Source organism: Sceloporus undulatus, chromosome 6 (genome assembly GCF_019175285.1).
Source record: "Sceloporus undulatus isolate JIND9_A2432 ecotype Alabama chromosome 6, SceUnd_v1.1, whole genome shotgun sequence".
NCBI classification, from domain to species: Eukaryota; Metazoa; Chordata; class Lepidosauria; order Squamata; family Phrynosomatidae; genus Sceloporus; species Sceloporus undulatus.
Genome location: NC_056527.1, coordinates 37,354,948 through 37,377,650, shown reverse-complemented (window position 1 = coordinate 37,377,650; position 22,703 = coordinate 37,354,948). Strand labels below are relative to the sequence as shown.

The 22,703-nt window shown below is 41.2% G+C and overlaps 1 protein-coding gene across 3 annotated transcripts in view; it reads left to right on the top strand.

The window, feature by feature from the left end:
- Window positions 1-251: 251 nt before the first annotated feature.
- The window catches only part of CRPPA (CDP-L-ribitol pyrophosphorylase A), a 63,573-nt gene continuing 41,121 nt past the window's right edge, over window positions 252-22,703 (top strand). For all 3 annotated transcript variants that reach the window (XR_006104738.1, XR_006104739.1, XM_042476312.1), the window contains exons 1-2: window positions 252-546; window positions 11,760-12,039. Coding sequence is in view for 1 of the 3 variants with exons in the window: in XM_042476312.1 (XP_042332246.1) it covers window positions 341-546; window positions 11,760-12,039 (486 nt within the window). In the remaining 2 variants the exon portion in view is untranslated. The remainder of the gene's footprint in view (window positions 547-11,759; window positions 12,040-22,703) is intronic.

Here is a 22,703-nt window from a genome sequence, read left to right as displayed (position 1 = left end):
AAAGAGCATTGACAGTGATCCTCAAACTGCCCTTTAAGAGACTTTGGACCTCAACTCCCAGAATCCCATGCTATTGGTCAACATGGCTGAGGCTTCTGGGACTTGAAGTCCAAAATCTCTTAAAGGGCACAGTGTGGGGACCACTGGCTTAGGTTACTCTGAATTTGCCCCCCCCCCCGTTCATATCGAGCCTGTCATTTCTTTGCCTCAATAGGGCAGGGCGCATGCGCAGAAGAAACAGGTCCCTCCTCAGCCGGCGGGAGGGAGCGCTTAAAGGGCCAGACGGGTTGAGCACTGGGGGCTGAGAGGGGCGCCTGAGGGAAGCGTAGCGTCCTCCGCCATGGAGCCGTCAGCCACAGACTTCAGCCTTCAAGCCGGCGAGGGCAGCTCCAAAGCGGAGGGAGGGCGGCGGCGGCCAGCGGTGTCCGTGGGGGCCGTGCTGCCTGCCGGGGGAAGCGGGGAACGCATGGGCGGCGGCACTCCCAAGCAGTTCTGCGCCTTGCTGGGGAGACCGCTCGTCAGCTACACTATACAAGCTGTGGAAAGGTAACGAGAAACCGCCCTCAACTAATGTGCGCATGCGCAGACGCGCGACGGCCATTGGCTGAGCCGTAAGGAAGCCAGACTTGTACACACGAAGGGCCCCGAGCGTTTTTGTATGCGCATGCGCGGGGGCCGCGGAAGCCGGAGGAGGCGGCCAGTCTCATTTACACAAACGGCTCCCTGAACGTTCTATTTGCGCATGCGTCATGCGTGCGATGGCCAGTTGCTAAGCCGCAGGAGGCCTGTCTCGCTCAGACAAACGTTCCCTGAACGTTCTCTGTGCGCATGCGCCCTACGCGCCATGGCCGTTGGCTTCGTTCGCGTTGAAGGGAATGTTCATGGGAAAGGAGACCTGGCTCAGTGAACTTTTTTTAGCGTGTCCGCGCATGCGCTCTTGGTTGTGTGGAGGAATTGGCGCTCTAACACTCATGAGGGAGAGTACTTTGAGGGGGACTTTTAGGATGCAGAAATAATCTAGTTTGACACCGCTTTAACTGCCATGGCTCAATACTATGGAATTATGGGATCTGTAGTTTTTTTAAAAGACATTTAGCCTTTTCTGTTAATAGAGCTCTGGTGCCAAAACAAACTACAAATCCCAGGATTACTACATAGTACTCAGCGGTGGCAGTTAAAGCAGTGTCAAACAGCATCACTATTATGTTTATTCATACCCCACCTTCTTCCCAGTATAGGGACTCAAGGTGGCTTACAAATATAAAACAGTCCAAGTTAAAACACTATAAATAGGCAATTTATAGTGTATATAGTGTATATAGGCAATATACACATGCTGAGATGAACAAAATGTTTGCCGTGGGCCTAAAACACTCATTCTTTGGAGGAAAACACTTTGGCGACACGCAGTTATAGCATTTGGATTCCACGTTCTGTTGAATTTTGGGACATGTAGTTTTATGGGGTGCTTAGAATTCCAAGCCCAAACTACAATTCCCAGGATCCTATAGGATGCAGCCGATGCAATTAAAATGGAATTAAAGTGCTATAACTGTGCCGTGTGTAACGGTCCCTATGCTTAAGGGCTGTTCTTGATGGCCAAGGAAAGGCAGAGAAAAAGAAATGGCCCTCGTCGTCATAAATATGTTGAATTGGAGGCCCCAAAGAATTCACTGAGATTGGAACTAGATACCATAGTTGAAATATATAACTACCCAAATCCCTGCCCCCGTATACTCAGGATTGAGCTATAAGTCAAATTAACTTATTGAACAAACCTCAGTGTTACAAGTTAATTTCATATTCCGCTGAGAGAAAGATTCTTTTTGGCACTTTATTAAATCCTGCAAGATGGAGTACACATGGCTTAGTAGCTAGTCACGCGTCCTCCCAATACTGGTGAGAACAGCATTCTTGATATAGTTTTACAATTGTGTCTATGACATCGGAGCAAACTGTGATCGGAAGACAAGCATTTTGCATACAAACATAGCCTAAGCTCATGGATACTGCATGGACACTAACTCATGATTGTCTTCTCAATCTTCACTTACTACATCACGTATGTTTTGCTGCGTATGCATGGCAAAACTGAGGCTGCATCCACATTGGAGAAATAACCCGGTTTGGCACCGCTTTAACTGCCCTGGCTCAAGGCTATGGAATTCTGGGAGTTGGAGTTTGTTGTCAGCCCAGAGCGGAGCGGAGTTGTAGCTGCACTCCCTTTGTTCCCAGGGAAAGAAATGTCAGTTGCTACATCAAAGAACCAGGTCTCAAAGCTCCAGACTTCTGTTTGCTTCTCTATGGAGTGTATCAGGCTAGCGAGATCCCCCGGGAAAACGGGATTTAAAGGACAGTTAAATTCACTTCCTGACGCCCCTTCTCAACCCTAACACGCCCCTTCCTAACCCTAGCATGCCCCTTCGGCGCGTCTGTAACGCACCTGTGTATCCTTTTGAGCCATACAGAATTTTTCATGACATACATTCTGATGAGAAGTTCAGGGCAATTTCAGATGCTGATCTAAAAGATGATAACAGAACTATAGTAAATTAAGGGTGGGTTTTCGACATAGGAAAACTTGTTGTGCGGTCATAAAGATACATACGTACTACTTAACTACCTGTAGTCCAAATCTGATGCAGATCATTAAAATACATATGAGTCCAGTGGCACCTTAAAGGCTACACAGAAGAGACTGGGGATGCGTCTCAAGATGCTCAAAAGAAGTTTATTAGTTGAACAGCCAGACACATTTTGGCCCAAGGCTTTTCTCAGAGGCTGTTTAGAATCAAAGCCCAGAAATTTCTGGGACAGGAACCCTCAAACCATTTGCAGGACAAGTGAAAAAAAAATCAGTTGTTCCCAACTATAAGATTGGACAACTTTCAAAGCTACCATTAAAATAATGTAATGAGAGTCTAGTGGCACTTTAAGACTAAAAAGTTTTGTTTGGCATATACCCTTGTGGACTGTAGTGCATTTCATCAAATGCAGCTGGAGAGGTCAGCAGTCCACAAATGTTTGTGCCAATAAACACTTAGCAATCTTTAAAGTAGTATAACTAGACGTAGATGGTTTTGTTGTAACACGGCTACCTCCACCTCTGGAAACATTTGCAATAAACTAGTTTTTCCCCCCAAACAGAGACATTGTATGGAATTCTTGATTTTGAATGAAGTATCACACACATTTAGAATTTTAAAATAGACTCATTTCAGATTTCTCCAATCTATCTCTTTATAGCCTCCAGCCACACTTCTAAAAATTTGTAGTTTAGTTTAAAATAATTGCCATTTCTTCTTATGTATTTAGGAAGTTTAAGACTTACCACACTGCCCTTAAGTGTAATATTTAATCCACATCTGTAGGAGAGGTAACAAAACCCTACAAAAGAACTTATTCTGTCTGATGTGGGGGACTGTAATTACTATTCCTGATGGCTGAGTCTGGTGCCATATTTGTGCCTATTGGCTACATCTGTTTCTTTTTTCCTGCAGACTGGCACTGGTCCATGGTGCACCAATTTGGGTAGCACTGCTCTAAAAGACACTGTTGTGGCCATTGGTGGCACAACTTCTTTGGGCATGCTGTCATGGTTTCTAGATGGACCCTTCTCCTAGTTCCATCCATGGAAGAGCATCCTGATCTAACTGATGTGCTTACTTTGAATTGTCTGTTGGGTGACCACTTCCCTGGGTTTCACTTTATATAGCATGTGGTCTTGGAAGAGCCTTGTTAAAAAGGGGCCAAAACAGGGAAAGAAAGTCTCTAAATTATTTGTAATTTAGCTGATAACTTGTCAGAGTTCATGTGTCTTAGAGTAGAGAGCAATTTTAGATCTGATTTTAACCAACAGGGATGGCCTACCATATATACTCGACTATAAGTCGACTGCATGTATAAGTTGCGGGCAAGTTTTGGGGCCAAAATTATAGATTTTGATATGACTTATGGATAAATCGAGATTAAAACTTAGGGGCATGTAACAAACAATGCAAAGGAAAACAGTGCCAGAAAACATACAAAATTCCAGCAGGCATAAACTATTTTGTGCTTGTATTAAAGGCTTTAGGGATGAGAGAATATAAAGAGGCTATGAGTGTTTCCTGAACAGGCGACACTTTTGCCTTTTACATTGATTTGTGGATAACGCAACTCAGGTTTTTTGAGTCAATTTTTGAATAAAATTTCTAGACTTATACATGAGTATATACAGTAGTTAATGGGGTGTAAGAGGTGGGATCCATAAGTGGAAGTCATCACAGTCTCCTGAAGTTTTGTATACAGTGGAAAGCATAGTCAGACATGCATTCTAGATTTTTGGAAAGTTGATTTCAATAAAATTAGGGAAATACTGAGTGTGATCCCATGATCAAGAGTAGTAAAAGAAAAGGTAATCAGGACAGATCGGAGTTTCTTCAATGGGAGATATTGAAGATATTAAAAATTTCAAACAGATACAATGAGGAGGAAAAATGGGAGGTGTTTCAGGAAACCAGGATGGATGACTAAAAGACTTTCAACTGAACTACGTTTTAAAGGGGACATGTATAAGAAATGGAAAAGGGGGGAAATCATGAAAGAAGAGTTCAAACAAATTGCACGTGTAGGGGGAATGTCAGAAAAGCTAAAGTTTAGAATGAACACAGGCTTGCTAGAGAGGTTAAGTACAATATAAAGGGCTTTTTGGTTATGCCTGTCAGAAAAGGAAGAAGAAAATAGTATGGCTGCTTAATGGAGCAGATGGCGAAATGATACAAAGAGGCAGAGAAAATGTAGACACTTTTTTCCCCTCAGTCTTCTAACAAAAGGGGGAAAAGATGCTCACTCTGAGGAAAATGGAGCAGATGATGCAGTACAAGGAATTCAGCACAGAATAGGTAGAGGTACCTGGTTAATCTAAATGAATTCACATCTCCATCTAATTATATTAAAAGAACTGGCAGAAATAATCTTAGAGCATCTATGGCAATAATCTTTGAGAATTCCCAGAAAACAAAAGTCCCAACAACTGAAGGAGGTCCTCCAGCATGATTCTGTGATCAACCTCTGGCAGATGTTGATCATAGAGATGCACTGAAGGACCTGGAGATTCCCAGAGAGGTGTTCTCTTAGGTAAAAGAGAATAGTGGGGTTTTTTTATTTGCGTTTTTTCCACATCCATGGGGGTCCTTCACTCCTAACCCCAGTGAATGTGGAGGGACCACTGTAGTCTATAAGCATTTAGAAAGGAATGACATAATCACAAAAGTCGACATGAATTTCTCAAAAACAAGTCATGCCAGATGAATTTTATCTCTTTTACTGATAGAATTATCAGCTTGGTAGATGAAGGGAATACTGTGGATGTAACATATCTTGATTTCACTAAGGCCTTTGATGAGGTTCCCCATGTTATTCTTTCAAACAAGCTAGTAAAAGGCAGGCTAGACAATAAAACTGTTAGGCGAATTTGTAATTGGTTAACCAGCTGAATCCAAAGGGTGCTCAGGAGTGGCTCCTTTTCATCCTGAGGAGAAGTGACTTGTTGGGTGCCACAGGGTTCTCTCCTGGGTCCAATGCTATTCAACATCTATATCAGTGGCTTGGATGAAGGAATAGAGGGCATGCTTATCAACTTTGCAGATGACACCAAATTAGGAGGGATAGCTAATACCCCAGAGAACGGGATTAAAATTCAATATGACCTTAATAGTTTAGAGAGCTGGGCCAAAACTAACAAAATAATTTTCAACAGGGAGAAATGTAAGTTTACACCATCTGAAGAGAAACCAGAGTAAAATTCTACAGTTAGGCAGAAAAAATGAAATGCACGGATATAGGATGGAGAACCTGACTTGACAACAGTACATGCAAAAGGGATCTTAGGGGCCCTAGCAGACCACAAATTGAACATGAGTCATCAGTGTGATGTGGCAGTAAAAAAAACCAGTGTCTAGATCAAGGAAGATAATAGTACCACTCTGCTCTGCTTTAGTCAGACCTCACCTGGACTATTGTGTCCAGTTCTGGGCACCACAATTCAAAAAAGATGTTGTCCAGAGGAGGGTGACCAGAGGAGGGCGACTAAAATGATGACGGGCCTGAGGAGCGAGTTGGGGGGTGGGTGTGGTTAGCCTGAAGAAGAGGTGGTTAAGAGGTGATATGATAGCTCTGTTTAAATATTTGAAAGAATGTCATACTGCAGATGGAACAAGTTTGTTTTCTGTGACTCCAGAGAACAGGACCCAGAGCAATGGATTAAAACTACAGGAAAAGAGATTCCACCTCAGCATTAGGAAGAATGTCCTGACAGTAGCTGTTCGCTAATGGAACACACTCCCTTAGAGTGTGGTGGAGTTTCTTTCCTTGGACGTTTTTGAAGAGAGGCTGGATGGCCATCAGTTGGGGGTGCTTTGATTGTGTATGTCTGCATGGCAGGGGGTTGGGCTTGATCGCTCTTGAGATCTCTTCCATCTTTATGATACTGTTCTGTGATTCTTTGTGTTGGTATGAACTGGGAGCCAAGCAATATAGGACTTTCATAGGGCAGTTTTTAAAGTTAGGTTATTGCCCAGTTGTGGGTCCTATGCCATAGATGTTGGTCACTTGATCTTTACCCACAGATTCAACCATCCACAGCTTGCAAATATATTAAAAAATATAAATTCAAACAAGTGAATCTTGATTTTTGCCATTCTATTAAGTGACACCAATGCATTTAATGGGACTTGAGCTTCCACATATTTTGTGATCCATGGGGGTCCTGGAACCAAACTCCAGTAAATACGAAGGGCCCACTGTATATTCAAGTGTGAATCCAATTTAGGCCTACATATTCCTCCTCCTCCTCCTCCTCCTCCTCCTCCTCCTCCTCCTCCTCCTCCTCCTCCTTCTCCTCCTGTGGTTGTTGTGGAGGTTGGAATTCTTCACCAATCTTGCAGAATGTCCAAATTTCCTCCCCAAATCTACCACTTACTGCTTCTCTCAACAAGCTCATTCACTGGAGGGTGTTGAATAGTCGGGGACACAGCACTGATTTTATCTTCTGAGACCTCTGAAGGAATCCTTGGGAAGTTGTGGAAGATGTCTCCTTGACAAGCGGTAGCAGGAGTGGAGATTACTTCTTTGAGATTTCTTCCTTGCAGCATATCCAGAGATTACTTCCTTTCAGCATATCCAGCTACAGGAAAATAGCTAGACAAATCCTTGCTCCACTTTCCACTCTCCTGCAACATGGAAATAGCTATGGCTCTGGGGAGGCTGCACTGCTTAAAAGAAGTTTTGTCATCATGTAGTCAGAACATAATTCCAACATGTGCATTGCCAAAAAAAAAGTCAGTTGTTTGTCATAAATTGGCAATATTGTGATTTTAGCCCTTTTGTTCAAATCTGGCAGCCACTTACCTATTGAATTCATCTTTGCTTGTTCGTGTATGATTTTCATGCTCTGTTGGAGCCTTCTATCTTTTTATGCTCTGTTGGAGATAATTTTCATGACTGGAAGACAGTATGACTGACAGATTCTAGTACAGAACTAAAGTTCTCTTCTATCCCAATAACATTTGTTTGTAAATTCAACTGAAGTGCAGATGCCACATTAAAAAGATGGTATTTAGGAGTGAAAGGGGCAAATTTCTCTCTCTCTCTCTCTCTGAATCACATATACATGTAACCCCCCCTCAATTCTGATTATATGGAAGGTCTACAAGTGCTCCGTAAAACCTCAAAGTGTGGGAAATTAACCACTATGTTCTCCCACAAAACCAAATAGGGGTAGCATGTACATGTGACTAACACTATATAATTATTGTCTTCTGTGTGGCACAGTATTTTTCTATGTATTTAGAAGCTTCCAATTTTGTAATCTCAACACATACTTTCCCTCCCATTTATTAATCATCTATTTTTGCCACCTCGAATCTCTTTTTATTTCCATGCATATTTTCTCATTCCCAAGAAGCCTTTCCTGACCCCATCCTGGGTGGGTTTCCTTCATTCTTTACAGATGGCAGAGGATTACTGTCTTGCTTTGAGCTTTGGCAGTGCTTTATACTGTGTCATGCTAACAATTTAACTGGCTTCTCCTTCAATCTCTGGGTCTCATCAGTGGCTAGTATCAATCTTTGAAAACACATGAAAAGCCCCCCTCCCATTTGTGGTCTCATTCAAATGTCTTCCCATTGAAGAATTTCCATTCTTTTTCAATCTTTTTGAATGGAATTTTGCCCAGATGGGCAACACCTATTCCTGGGCTATATTTTAAAAAGTGGCTTTAGTTGGGAAGATCACATATTTATTGCCCCCAAGTGTGTGTGTGTGTTTGCCTTTGAGTCACTTGTTGACTTATGGTGACTGCATTTATTTTTCATGAAGTTTTCTTAGGCAAAGAAAACTTAGAAATGGTTTTGCCAGTTCCTTCCTCTGAAATATAGCCTGGATCACCTCATGGTGGTCTCCCATCCAAGTGCTATCCAGGGCTGGCCTGCTTAGCTTCCAAGATTAGACAGAATCTGGTGTCTTTAGGGTAGTTAGGTTGAGTCTTCTTGAAGCGTACACTACATCTCTTGTAAGAGATAGTGTCTTCTAAAATGAGACATCTGAAAAACATTAGTTGCACATTTTAGCACAAATTGGGAAATTGTATAATATTGTAGAATCTTTACTTTCCTGGAATGGAGTCTTAAGGGGTGATGTGTTCTTTGAAAGATTTTTGCTTCTTGAATTATGCTTAGCAAAGCTGATCCTCTCTACTATTGAAGACAACAGCAAAACTCTTCTGCTCTAAAGTATATCTGCTACACAGTCTGAATTCCCATACTATTTTTTGCCTTACTTTGCATGAGTGCAGGCAAGGGTGGTAGATGAATGTGCTGTAGCAGTGCTCCTCACATTATTTTCCCCATGCGAACCAGTTGAAAATTTTTGAGGAGATAGCAGACTCCTTAATAATGTGCTTTTAATTCTACAAATTGAAGCACACAATATTTTAATAACCTTAATTTTGTCTTTCTAATACATTGTATGTGTCTGTTTTTGTTAGCAGAGTTCTCTGAGGTTATGTGTAATGTTTGCCAGCTTTAGCTTCAGGTCAGTTTTAACCAATTTCCCAGTGCAGAAGGCGGGTGGCAATTGTCACCCTTTCTGCAGACCACCCATAGTCTGTAGATCATAATTTGAGAAACTGTAATGTGGAGTAAAAAAGAAATTATAAAATATTGCTTGGATGAGAATGGGATGTTCTCTATTTTGACCTCTTTTCCCAAGCTTAATTATCATGCCTTAATAGAAAACATGAGTTCTCTACTTGGCTTCAATTAGAAAAGAGTCTCTCATTTGAAAATATATACAGTTGTGTGATAATCTTTTAAGCAAAATTAAATAACTGAGCCACTACTTCATTGCATATATTCTTCATGTGGGATTTTACTGCTTGTGTATGGATAGAAAATCTCTAAATCAAGCTGTCCTATATGAACAATCATTGATATGACGGGGGTTGAACTGGATGGCCCTTGCGGCCTCTTTCAACTCTATGATTCTATGATTATTGATGTGAGAAATTATAGATATATACTTCTAACTACCAGGAGCAGGAAACAGAGGTTTCAAAAATGTTCAGGGAACTCCAGTGCAGTCTTGGCATCTCTCCTGACAGTTTCTTCAGTGCCAAAGTTTCCTGTAAGAATTATAGAACAGGGTAAATTCAACAGATACTGTACTCCCCTTGAAGATGCAGAATAGGAAACAGTGGCCTGTTACAGACTGCCAAAATAAAGCTGCTTCGGGTCTCTTTGGAGATATGCTATTTAAATGATGCATGGGTCCTAAGAGTCCGGAGGTCGCCCCAAAGCCACACTCCATTCCTAAGCACTGGAGTGCAGCTTTGGTGCAGCTTCCGGATTCTTAGGATGCATGCATCGTTTAAATAGCATACCTCCAAAGAGACCTGAAGCAGCTTTATTTTGGCAGTCTGTAACAGGCCAGTAATATCAGTGAAATTTAATCTAGTGCCACACCTTTTTTTTATTCCTGTTCTGCACTATTCCCTTATTTCCTAAACACAGTGTTGGGTCTCAAATCACCATAATAGGAAAGTACAGTACTGTATACAGTCATCCCTCCATATTTGCGGCTTTGATATTTGTGGATTTGATTATTCACGGATTTCATTTATATGTTCTCTCTAGGACTGTCTAGGTCCTCCAGTGCAACTCTGTGGTCAACTTTAACTAAAAGTTGCACTGAAAGACCATTTGTAGCTACTCCAGTGCCATTCTATGGTCAGCGTATGTTGGACATTGACCACAGAGTTGCACTGGAGGACCTAGAGATTCCTAGAGAGGTGTCCTCTCAGGTAAAAACAGTGTTTTTGTTATTTGCGGTTTTTCCATGTTCATCGGGGTCTTGTTCCCCTAACCCTAGCGAATATGGAGGGACAACTGTATACTCAAGCAGAAGTCGACTTCATACATGACTTGTTCTTGATTTATACATGGTTTTGGGGCCAAAATTAAGGATTTTGATAAGACCCTTGGATAAATCAAGCATAGAACCTAAGAGCATGTAACAAACGATCTAAATGATGAAGCAAAGGAAAGCAATGCCAAAGAACTTACAAAATCCCAACAGACATAACTGTTTGTGCTCACACTAAAGGCTGGAAGGATGAGAGTGGATGGGGTCAGGGCTTCCAGGACAGATTATGCTTTTGCCTTTCGCCAGGGGATGGTTCCTTTTGTTACAAGAGTTAAAGTACAGTACTTACATTGACCTGTGGATAGGTCGACTCAGGTTTTTCTGGCTCAATTTTCTGACTAAAATTTCTAGACTTATACATGAGGATATACAGTATGCATTGCACCCATATCTAGTCATTCTGAGACTCACAATAAATGGGACTCATGTTCTTCATGAGCATGTTACGTTCTGTTAATTTTGTGTTTGTTTTAAGTCTAGATGCAATTCAGCGTTTGCCTATGTTGCTTGTTAATAATACATTCCTAAATAAATTTTTGAATGCACAACAATATAGGTTGCCACTGTGAATAAGTTGTGGTTCCAGAATTGGTTATCTAATTGAGCAAATTCATACTTTCCAATAGTTCTGGTTTGGCAGGTTGGGTCCAATTAACCTCTGTCATCTCATTTTCTCAGCTGCTTTTAAAATGTCCAGATATCTTGTCTTACCACTTTCCCCCTCTTTCTGGCTTACTTCAGTTGCTTCTGAGTTCAAATTGCAAAATTAGTTTGTACTCAGTTAACTCAGTAGGAGGGAGAGGACAAGAGGGATAGAGTCTTGTAGGCTTAGATTTTCCTAAACTCAGTATATAAATTTCTCTGCTTAAAATGGTATTTTTGTATATTCTTCCCCATTAATAACTTCTGTCATCTTATTGCCTGACTACACATTTTTGACCACACTCTGACGTTGCTCGGCCACATATGCCCTGGTTTTAATGTGTATAATGTTGGTGAGCATGTAAGTGCTGTGAATGAAGTGATTTTTTTTATGTATAACAATTATGTCCAGAATACTATTTATTTTGCTGTAATTCTCTACAGGTGCATGGTTACCTGCCTCCCTCAACACCCTAGGATTCCGACAAAGTAAAAAGTGTAATTGTAGAAATGTTGGAAGATACTTTTAAAAGGAAATATATTTAATTACAGTTGCAGTTAACTACAGTTAGGGGGAAAACTTTAAATATTGTCAGAGTCCTAAGATGTACATTATGTACAGGAATGTACATAAAATTTTTCTTACTATATTATAGAATCAGCTGGATATCTGATATTGTCGTGGTGGTATCACAAGAGAATGTTGAAATAATGAAGTCTATAATTAAAAAATATGGCCACAGGAGAACAACAGTAGTCGAAGGTGGAGTAACTCGTCACAGATCTATCTTCAGTGGACTGAATGCATTTATGAAGAGCAACCATTCTAGTCCCCTACTCCAGAAACCAGAAGTAGTAATAATCCATGATGCTGTGAGACCATTTGTTGAGGAGGATATTCTTTTTAAAGTTGTTACGGCTGCTGAAGAACATGGGGTAAGTACTGCAAAATGCAACATTTCTAATAATAAGTGGAATGAGTTAGTTTTGTTGGAATTAATCCAAGATATGGATGTATTAAAAGTAATTTATGCTCAGTATACCTTAGGAATGGTACTCAATTAGTTTGTGTTTTTTATTTTTTTTTTGGCCCAACACCTCAGATTCACTAAAATCCAAGTATCTTTTGGAAGCCCATTTCTTGCAAAAGGCAGTTGTTTAGGGAGCAGTAGTGTAACCCTCCCTTTAAGGTGTCACCTGGTGTAGCTCGCATCCCCCCCTAATGATGCCTCTGATCTCACCTGGGTTCTAATGTTGAGACCAAGTAAAACAAAAGGAATAAACAGAAATATTAAAGCCACTTAGGGAAGAAGAATTACTATTGGAGGATCACCAACTAAAATTTAACAACATTCAAGATATTAATGGCTGCTGATGACATTAGGAGGTTATTTTAAATGCCTATGGCTGTATTTTTGCACTATATTCATACATTAGAACTTGTGTTACCTGCACCACATCTTGATTTGGGGTTCAGTGAAAAATAACAGCAACTTTGCTTTTAGTTGGCTCTGTAAATATAAGTATTTTGTTATAAATATGTAATCCTTCTTTGAATGTTATCTGAAGAGCACTTAGAGGAAAAGATGCTCCCTCCAAAAAACAACATCGGCATGCATAGCTACCCAAAAAAGCAGAATGAGTTGGAAAATTACATAAATGAGATAAAGTTATATTTTCTATGCAACAATAATTATTTCCTTTTATATTATGCATTTTGACTTCCTGGTTTATGAAAAAATTGGCTGAAACATCACATTAAATCACTCATGCAAGAAAGATGAGGCTATATTAGCACTGAGGTTCTGCATACCATATAAATAGCATAATTGTATGATGTTTTAATGTTCTGAAAATGGCAATTGATCAAGTAGGATATTGCACTCCTTAATTCCTCTTGTCAGTAGAATAAATTACTTTATTACATTTACTAATCAGTTTGTTATTTGCCTGCAGGATTAAAAAAATGTGCAGTTTACAGAATTACTAAATTATGCCTTAATAAATTAATTATATGAAACAATCTTCTGATTATGTTAGAATACAGCATTGTAACTAATTAATTTCCATTTATGTTTTGAAGCAATTTATAATTAAAACTATACATTTCTAGAAACCATATATTTTGTTGCCAATACAAGCTGTGGAAAGTAGTGGAAACAGAAGAAGGCAGTATTCCAAAGCCCCTAGCAACTTTTTATTGCCAACAATTTAAACAGTACCACAAAGAAAAATGCTTGCAGCCTATTTCTTTTTGAAAACTTGTCAGTCCTGCTTGAAAGATAGGATTGAGAGGCAGAGTTTATTTAATTGAATCAAGGTTGAATTAAATGCCTAATTCTTCCTCTGCAACATTTACTGATATAAGTACAACAGCAACACCTGAAAACCTCCCACATTTTGTTGAATCAAATTAGAATTTTCATTACTGTTCTTCAGAAGCAGTATCTTGTCTCTTTGTTCCATGAGGAATTGAGGGAAATCAGCATATTAGAATTATGTTTTAGGCTTCAGACATATATTTAGGCTGAAATCCTATATATAATTAATTGAGAAGCAATTAATATTGTATTCAGTGACACATTCTTCTGATCAAATGCATATAGACTTGCACCTTCAGTTTGTGACATTGTAACGGCTTCTGGGCACACTACACACTTTTCAACACTATCTAACCCCATCTTCATGGGGCCCTACACTCATCTATTCTCTTCACCTACAGATTAGTTTACAATGTCAAACTGGACTTGCCACTTCATTTCCATATACAAAGGCTAGTTTCCAATACCTTTGTTCACAAAAGACCATTGTTAGTTTAAGTGGACTTGCCATTTCATTTCCATACCCAAAGGGTTTTGAAACCGCCGCATGCACAAGCCCCATTATTCTCAAAGGGACTTGAGCATAGATGGAATTTGCCTTACGCGGGAGGGTCTGGAACGGATCCCCACATATGGCAAAGTACCACTGTACACTGATTGTACAGAATAACATAGCTGTATTTTTGAATTCTACCACTATAAGGTAGATCGTTTTTAATATTATCCTTCTTGTTTATTATCTTAAACATTTATTTAAGGTTTCACATATTATTTTAAATTATGTATTTTTTTCTAGACTGTTATTTAGTCCTAAGCAGGACCAAACTTCACAAGGTAGTTTATAGGAAAGAGGAGGACATAAGCAGTTAACTCAGTGGCAAAAGCAATAATGAGTTAGATTCAGTACCAAGGCAAGGAAAATTTCAAAAGTGCTATAGCTTTAAAACTTAGGGTACAAACTATAAGTACAGTTCGCCCTTTGTTTATGTGGGGGATCCGTTCCGGACTCTCCCGCATAAAACAAATACCGCCTATGCTCGAGCCCCATTTAAATGAATGGGGCTTGTGCATGCAGTGGCGTGCACATGCCATGGGTGCATGCCCCATTTGCCTCTATGGGATGCGCTGCCCCTTCCTCCCTGCGCGGCTTTCAGCATATGCTGAAAGCCGCATAAAGCACACCCATGTATGATGCGGGTGCACTGTACCCTAAGTTTTGCTCACTGGTTATTCTTTTAATTTTTTTGTAGATTCTGCAGGAGCTCAGCTAGTTCAATAACTCATGGTATCACTCCCCTCTATTGACCTCCTGTACCAGACTATACTAAGAGCCAGGTACCAAGGGACCACTGTGTTTGTGTGTATTAAATTAAATCTTTATGTGGCTTTCAGTATGGGGAGAAGGGGTGGTGTGTCCCACAGGGACGAATAGTGTGTGTGCCCATGGCACATGTGCACCGCTGCACTGCTGTGCCTCCGCGTGCACAAGCCTCATTCATTTAAATGGGGCTCGAGCATAGGTGGTATTTGCTTTATGCAGGGGAGCCTGGAATGGATCCCCATGTAAAGTAAGGGTGCACTGTATATCACTACTCCCTCCCCCCAATTCTATTTGTATGATGATATGTATGTTGGAATTCTTTTGCCTGGAAGAGCAATATACAAATAAGTAAAATGCAAAATTAATTTATCATTGCTAAATTTGAGCTAACATTTTCTGGATGCCATACTCATATCTGTTTTTAAGAATGTTACTGTTACAAGGAGGGTTGCACACTGATGCACTTGTTTTTGTCTTAACCTACAGAGCACCAATGAGTACACTTAGAAATTGTCTAAGTGGCTGCTAGAATGCCATTTTTTCTTTCAGATACTATATGTGTGGCAGATGATTTGGAGAAGCAATGTTTCCTCTTCAGCAATGTCTTTTTGAAAAGTTGCTTGATGGCTTTTTTTTTTCTCCCCTGAAGCCACACAGGGTGATTCGAGGGACCAGTTGAAAACAATCTTCATGCAATTATTGCATGCCATTTCATGGAGAATGCAAGCCTGTAGCTTAAATAATCAACAGCCTTAAGTCTTTCACCTTTGTTCTGATTCCCAGTTTGCCTCAAAGTTATTGTAAATGAGCTACCGTGCTTGCTCATACATGCAAAAGCTGGCTATCACTAGTAAACCTAGCAAAAAGAAAATTTAGCAAAAAAGATGGTCTTCTCTCTGTTACCTTGCAAATGAAACTCAGAGCTGCTTTTCCTTGGTTTTGTTAATTTCAACAAGATGCTTGGCAGGGTCAGTATAATAAACCCCTTAAAAATCCTTGCAATACTTTGGGGCCTCTTCAAAGCTCACTAGTCCCATGCAGTCCTTCTCCTGAATATGTGCTATTCATTGTTTAAATTTCAAGTATGCTTTCACCCTTCTAGTAAGGTTTTTTGAGTCCTTTGACTTCCTTTGCTATTGGGCAAGAAGCCAGCAATTGGTGGGCAGAGAAAGTCTGGTATTGCCTTTAGATCCTTTCCCTGGCTTACTTCAAATGTTTCACTACAGCACTCATTAGTGAAATATTGTTTCCCCTAAGGCAGTCTGGTGGACTTTCCCCATGGTGAATAACTCGTGGGACACTGTACACCTTTCAGTTATAAAATTATGACTGTCCCAAATTAGGCTGCTGAAAAACAGGTTATTAAGTGGTGCTGCTTTTATATTATTATCAGTCCACTGTATAAAAAAATTATTTTGTTTTTATACCACAAGAACACTAATTTATTGTAGAATTATCATCCTTTACAAGTCTGAAGTTCCTATACACTTCTTTTAAAAAAGATAATGAAACCCTTCTTTAATAGAGTTTATGAACTGAAACCCATTTTTATTTCACACTTTCACCTTTGTAACATGTTATGAATAATTGATAGGAGGTAGTATTTACAGAGCTCTTTCCGAAGCTCATTATAGTGGAAAAGCTTTCGACAAAGCTTCTTTGTGTGTTCAAGGATTTTGCTGGTATTTAAGATATAAAAAGGGAGGGTAGTTAACCTATTGAATGAGTACCATGGAAGTTTGGAAATACAGTCACCACTCATAACTCATAGGGGATCCGTTCCTTACCCCCCCCCCCCGCAAGTTAGAAGACTTGCATATAATCAAGCCCAATTGAAATGAATGGGGTGTGCTCCCACATGCGAGCATAGGGCTCACACTGCAGGAGCGTGTCCCATTCACCCCAATGGACTTGGAGGGGTGACTTTACAGTGCCTTAGTATCCATAATATTCAAGAAGGAATGCATACTCAAAAAAGAATGCAGAACTTGACCAGAATCCAGTTTGTTTATATGTCTCTTGTTGTGAAGGATCAGAGTTCTTCTCTCTCATATACAGATTGTATGAGAATTTTAAGCATAATTTTGTATCTCTGAAAAACATCAACAGTGCAGTTCTTTTAAAAATGGGAATAGTTGCCATATTTTAAAAGAAAAACTTCTTCATCAGGAAATATGATGGCAACTTTTCTGGATGATCTTTACATATATAGGAAATAAGGCAATTGACCGAGCAATAGCTATAAAATGTTATTAAAAAGAACGATTCACTTGTAATTTTTAACAAAGGGAAAATTCTACATGCTGCAACAGAGCAATGGATGGCTATGCTGAAATCTACACCTACAATAAATCTTCAGTCTAGGCTCCCTAAAGTAAGTTCCCAAAGGCAGAGGTAGGACTTGAGATGAAATATAAATTTCAGGCTTGAACTCACGGGAACATAATGCTCTGTTGATCAGACAAGACCAGGCTCCTTTCTAATCAAGACATTTCTTTCTGCCTGCAAATTACAGGGGCAGATGTTACTCATCCCTTCAGTGCTCTGAAGCCAGAGTGTTCAGACAGTCTCAGGTTTAGCTGGGGCGTAAGTCCAACATTTTTTTTTGCCATAGGACAATATCACACTATACTGTAATAATGCTATTATTTCACCTTAATGCTATGGCTGCCTCCTCTGGAATTCTGGGGTTTGTAGTTTAATGAGTACTAAGAACTCTCTGGCTGAAAATTATAAATGCCGCCCCCCAGACTGCAAATCTCAGGATTCCACAGGAGTCGGCCTTAGCATTTAAAGTGGAATAATAGCACTATAACAGATGAGTGTCATATTGTCCATAGTTAGTGTTCTTCTCTTATAGTTGTTCCAGCAACAGAGTTTACACCAAAAATGAGAAGTTTACATTCTAGTTAAGTTGAAGCAGCACAGATGTGTTGTTGCTGTGTGCCTTCAAGTCATTTCTGATTTATGGTGATTTAACATAGATTTTCCTGGCAAGATTTCTTTAGAGGAAGTTTGCCATTATCTTCCTCTGAGACTGAAAGAGTAAAACTTGTCCAGGGTCACCCAGTGGCATCATTAGGGGCAGGTGGATCACACTGGGTGACACCTCCAAGGAGAAGTGACAGTCAGGCCCTCATCTTGCCCCACCCACCTTCTTCGGTGCCATTGCTCACATGGACAAGGGAGCCAAGGCACTAGAGAAGGAGAGGTGAGCGAGCACATGTGTCCTTCCCAACTTTTCCGGTGCTGTGGCTCACTTGGATGAGGGAACCAAGGTACTGGTGAAGGAGGGGCTCCTCCTTCTGTCCCCTCCCACTGTGACACTAGCCCATCTGTCCAGCCCTTGAGCAGGTGGCAGCCAGGGAGGGGGGCAGGTAAGTGAGACAACAGGAGGGGTGGGGTGGCGTGGGGAGGCAGCCTAGGCAGGCCAGGCCTCCATTATCCCCTCACAATCCCCTTCCAGGTACCTGCATTGGGTGATACAATGCCATTGGGGGTCACCTAGTGGGTTTTCTTGGCTGAATGGAGATTTGAATTGTGGTCTCCCAAAATCCTAATCCAGCACTCTAACTACTATACCATGTTAGCTGGTTGAAGCAGCACAGATACGTGTGTGGAATTTTTTCTGCTTTCATGTATCTTTACAGGCAATAGAAAGCAGCTACTATAATAAATTACAGTAATTTTGATTTTCAAACATCTGATAGTACAAATTGTGAACAGTAAGGGCATTTGAAAATGAGTCTTAGGGCTGAAAAAATGGCCTGGTAAAGCTGGCTTCTTGTTGGCTTGGGGGTATGGCATTTAGACACACCATGCCCCTGAGTCACCCAGAAGCCAAACCAGTGCTAACACACCTGCCGGCTTCTGGGCAACTTGGGGATGCCACTCACCCCAGAGCTGGCAAAAAGATGGCTCTAGGGGTGAAGGGGTGGCTTTTTTCTGCCCCAAATATCAGCAGACTTTTTCTGCTCCTGTTTGGGTCTGAAGCTGGCCAGATTGGGGCCATGGCGTATGGCTGCTGTGGCCCTAATCCAGTGATGGTGAACCTTTTACAGACTGAGTGCCCAAACTGCAACCCAGACCCCACTTATTTATTGCAAAGTGCCATGTCCCCCTGGCTTTCTAGTAAGAAACTCTGGCAAACTCTGTGCTAGGGTGACAGCATGTGTGCCCACAGAGCGGGCTCTGAGTGCCACTTCTGACATGTGTGCCATATGTTCGCCATCACTGCAAATCCATCTTTCTCAAGGGTGGCATCATGCCACCCCCTCAGGGCTGTCTCTTTCACCCCTTAGTTACATAAGTCTTTGTTGATAAAGATTAGCTATGGTTGCATGAAACACTAAACCAGACTTTGTAAGAGACTTTTTATCCACAGATTCAAGCATCCATGGCTTAAAAATATTTTTAAAATACCATATTTTCTGGCGTATAAGGCGGCTGGGGGTATAAGACGACCCCCAAGTCACAGGCCGGCAGCGTCCCTGGCCTTCTATAGGCCAAATTAAGGTGGTCTCGTGCCAGCTTGGAGGGGCCTCTATGGAGGCCTGGAAGCCAGATACCATGGCCGGGCCCTCTCTCACCGCCATTGCTGCTGCAAAAGGCGGTGGAGAAGCGGCTCCAGAGCCAATCAGGCCGAGGAAAAAAGGGAAAGAGCAGGCTCCTCCAGCAGCTTCTGCGGCTCCAGCGGCTTCCACAGCGGACTTCTGACACACTGTGGAAGCCGCTGGAAGAGCGGCATATCCTGGGCGGCGGTGGCGGCGAGGGCGAGGAACAAGGGGCCGGCTCTTTCCCTGACCGGCTCTGGAGCTGCTTCTCCACTGCCTTTTGCAGCAGCAATGGTGGTGAGGGAGAGCCCAGCCGTGGTGCCTTCTGGGAAGGAAACCACAAGGACCCCAGAGACAGAGAGGTGGCTACACCATTCGCCTGTCTCTGGGGTCAGAAACCGGTGTATAAGGAGTCGTCTTATACGCCGGAAAATACAGTATATAAATTTCCAAAAGCAAACCTTGATTTTTCCATTTGATATAAGGGACACCATTTTACCATCTATTGCATTTAATTGGACTTGAATATCCATGGATTTTGGTATCCACAGGACGTCCTATAACCAAACCCTAGCGGATACCAATGGCCCACTGGATTAGTGTAGAGAGTCCTTTAACTCAAAATTATGTACAGTTCTGTATATACCTTTAACATAATATTTCTAGGCTGTTTTCATTGCATAAAATTCAGTTCTTTTGACAGAAGCTAAAGAAACCAAAAATCAAAAGCCCACATTTGTTTAAAACTCTTGCCTTATCTGTTGGAAGCAGCAAGCTAGGAGCCCACATTTGCATGATATGCTATGTGTTTGATCCCCAACTGATAAAAGTGTTCCAAAAGATAAAAGTGAGGAATTTAGTGTCAGCAAAAGGGTTGCTTGCACTATCATGCATGCTGTGAATAATAAACTAGGATTTCCTAGAGTACTGACTCATTATTCTACATGAACTCAACCACTCTATGAATGAAAGAGTTTCTGGTGATGAAATTGGCTTAATGTTCAGCATGTTATTAAGTTACTAATATTGGTTCAAAGTCTAATTTAACTTTCTGTTAGTCTATCCATTTTACATTTAGGAACAAATATATTAAAACTTCCTTCCTGGTGTTCTGCTTCCAGCAGGTTGTACAGCTAGCCTCCTCCAGCTGGGTAAACAACCAGAAGGATATGTGATAACTGACCCTGTTCTCTTTGCCTGATTTAAAATTATGTTAAATGTCCTTTTCAGTGACTTGTGACTTCATCTCCCATTTTCACAGATTAGTTTAGAAAGGTTCAATAGTTCATTCCCAGAACTATAACTTCAGAAATTTGAAGCTGGGTGTTTTTACTGCCTTTTAACACTCTAAAACCACTCCACTGAATACCTCTTCAATCCTTAAATGTTCATGATCTTAATCTGGTAATAGAGACTAGTAAACATCTGCCCACTTGTTTGCCTTTTAGTACATGAGGCAAAAGAATAGACGTTGGACAGAATCTTAATACTAAATCTTTAGGAACCAAAACAAGTACAAGGTTTTGTACCTTTCCCCCCATTTGCTTCTATAACAAGCTTTCAATAATGTACCTTACAATTACCTTTTGTTTAATTTTCCTATCAAACCTTCTTTCTTCTTTGTGGTCTCTGTGAATCATACAACTGGGTCTTCCTGCGCCTGTGCAGAACATATTTCAAAACTTCTAGAGCTACAGTATTATAAATGCTTTGCTAGTTTGCCAGTCAGCTCAACCAGACCAGAATAGAACCTGGATGACAAAGGACATCTAACTGTATAGTGTCCTCTAACACTATAGTTGAAATCATCCATCATTTGTTTTAAGTAAGTGATCAGTCTCTGATTACAGAAAAATAAATTCCACACCTGTCCCAAGAAAGTCATGATAACACAGTGGCAAAGATCTTTTAAAAGGCCTAAGATGTCTTCACCTGTAATTCTCTGATTTCCTAATTTCCTTTTGTGTAACGGAAATGTCTCTTTGACAAAGAAATGTACAAGGGCAAACATTAACTGCCTTTAGTGAAAAGGCTGCTTCGCTACATTACTACCCTTGGGTTGAGTCCCAGTCCCAGGTTGGTGCTAATTTACTTAACAAGATGTGTCCAGTTGACAAGGCAGGAGGAGGAAGGAAACAAAACTTTGTTTTTCTTCCTTCCATGACAGCTACTACTGCTGTTTCTGTTTTGAGGTAAGGAAAAAGAAGTGGGGATGAATACCCAGGAAGACAGGGAATGGAATCCTTTTCTGCAACAGATATTGATCCAAGCTGGATAAATTGGTTGTCATGGTGGTTTAAAAACTCAGTTTTCTTTGAGGTGTCCTTTTAAGAATTTAAACTTGGATCACTGATCTTACTTGTCAATGGCATTCATGTAACTTAGATGTAGGTTTGGTTTCAAAATATTTAGCAAGTGTGTGTGTGTGTGTGTATATATTGTATAATATTTAATTATACTGTCCAGTTCTGTACTATTTGATAGGATTTTCATCTAGCCTTTGAAAGGCAATTTCATATCAATACTTAGCTTTTGAGTGTGCTTCAAGGATAATCTGTTCCTGGAGAAATTGCTTGAATTGTGACAGTGGATGTCTATGTCTTAGTCCTAACGTGACATAACTGTGTCTCAATCAACAGTTGTTTTATAGCCAAAATTGCACACTGTGTCTTCATGCTTCAATGTCTTGTGTGTGTGTGCGTGCACATGGGCGCGTTACAGACCGCCCTCAAGCGGCTGTTCTCCCGCTGCCGCCATTAGCTGTGGCGGGAAGCCCCAGCGGCCAGACCGCGAGGCTTCCGGCTGCAGCGAAAAAGGAACGCCGAAACGGCGCTCCTTTTTTGCCCCCAGAAGTGGCAGCACGAGGCATGAGGCACACGCTCGTGGCATCACTTCTGCCACGCCATGTCTAGACGCACAGCGTCCATGATGTAAAAATGGCAGCACCCATGTGGATGGGTGCTGCCATTTAGGACGTGCTCCGCACGTGTTGGGAACGGGGCTGGTTAGGAAGGGGCAACCCTTCTTAACCCTAGCACGCCCCTTCCTAACCCTAGGACGCGCGGAGTGCGTCCTAAATGGCGGTCTGTAACCCGCCATAGTTTTTTCTTTTAAAACTGGACTATGTGGGATGACCTGGGTTGGTGTTTGGGTGTGTATGTGTGTGTGTGTATATACACACGCACACACACGTGCACACACACACACACACACACACAGGTATGCATGCAAATATGAATACATGTGGTGTGGTATCCTGGATTTGGCATACAGTGCCCCTTGTTATCCACAGGACTCCTGTGTCTGTGGATCCAGAATCCATGGATTTGGAGGGTTGACTCTACACAGAATGTAGACAGAATGAAATCAGTTATTGCCCTAACTAGTCCCATTTATGGACAGTGA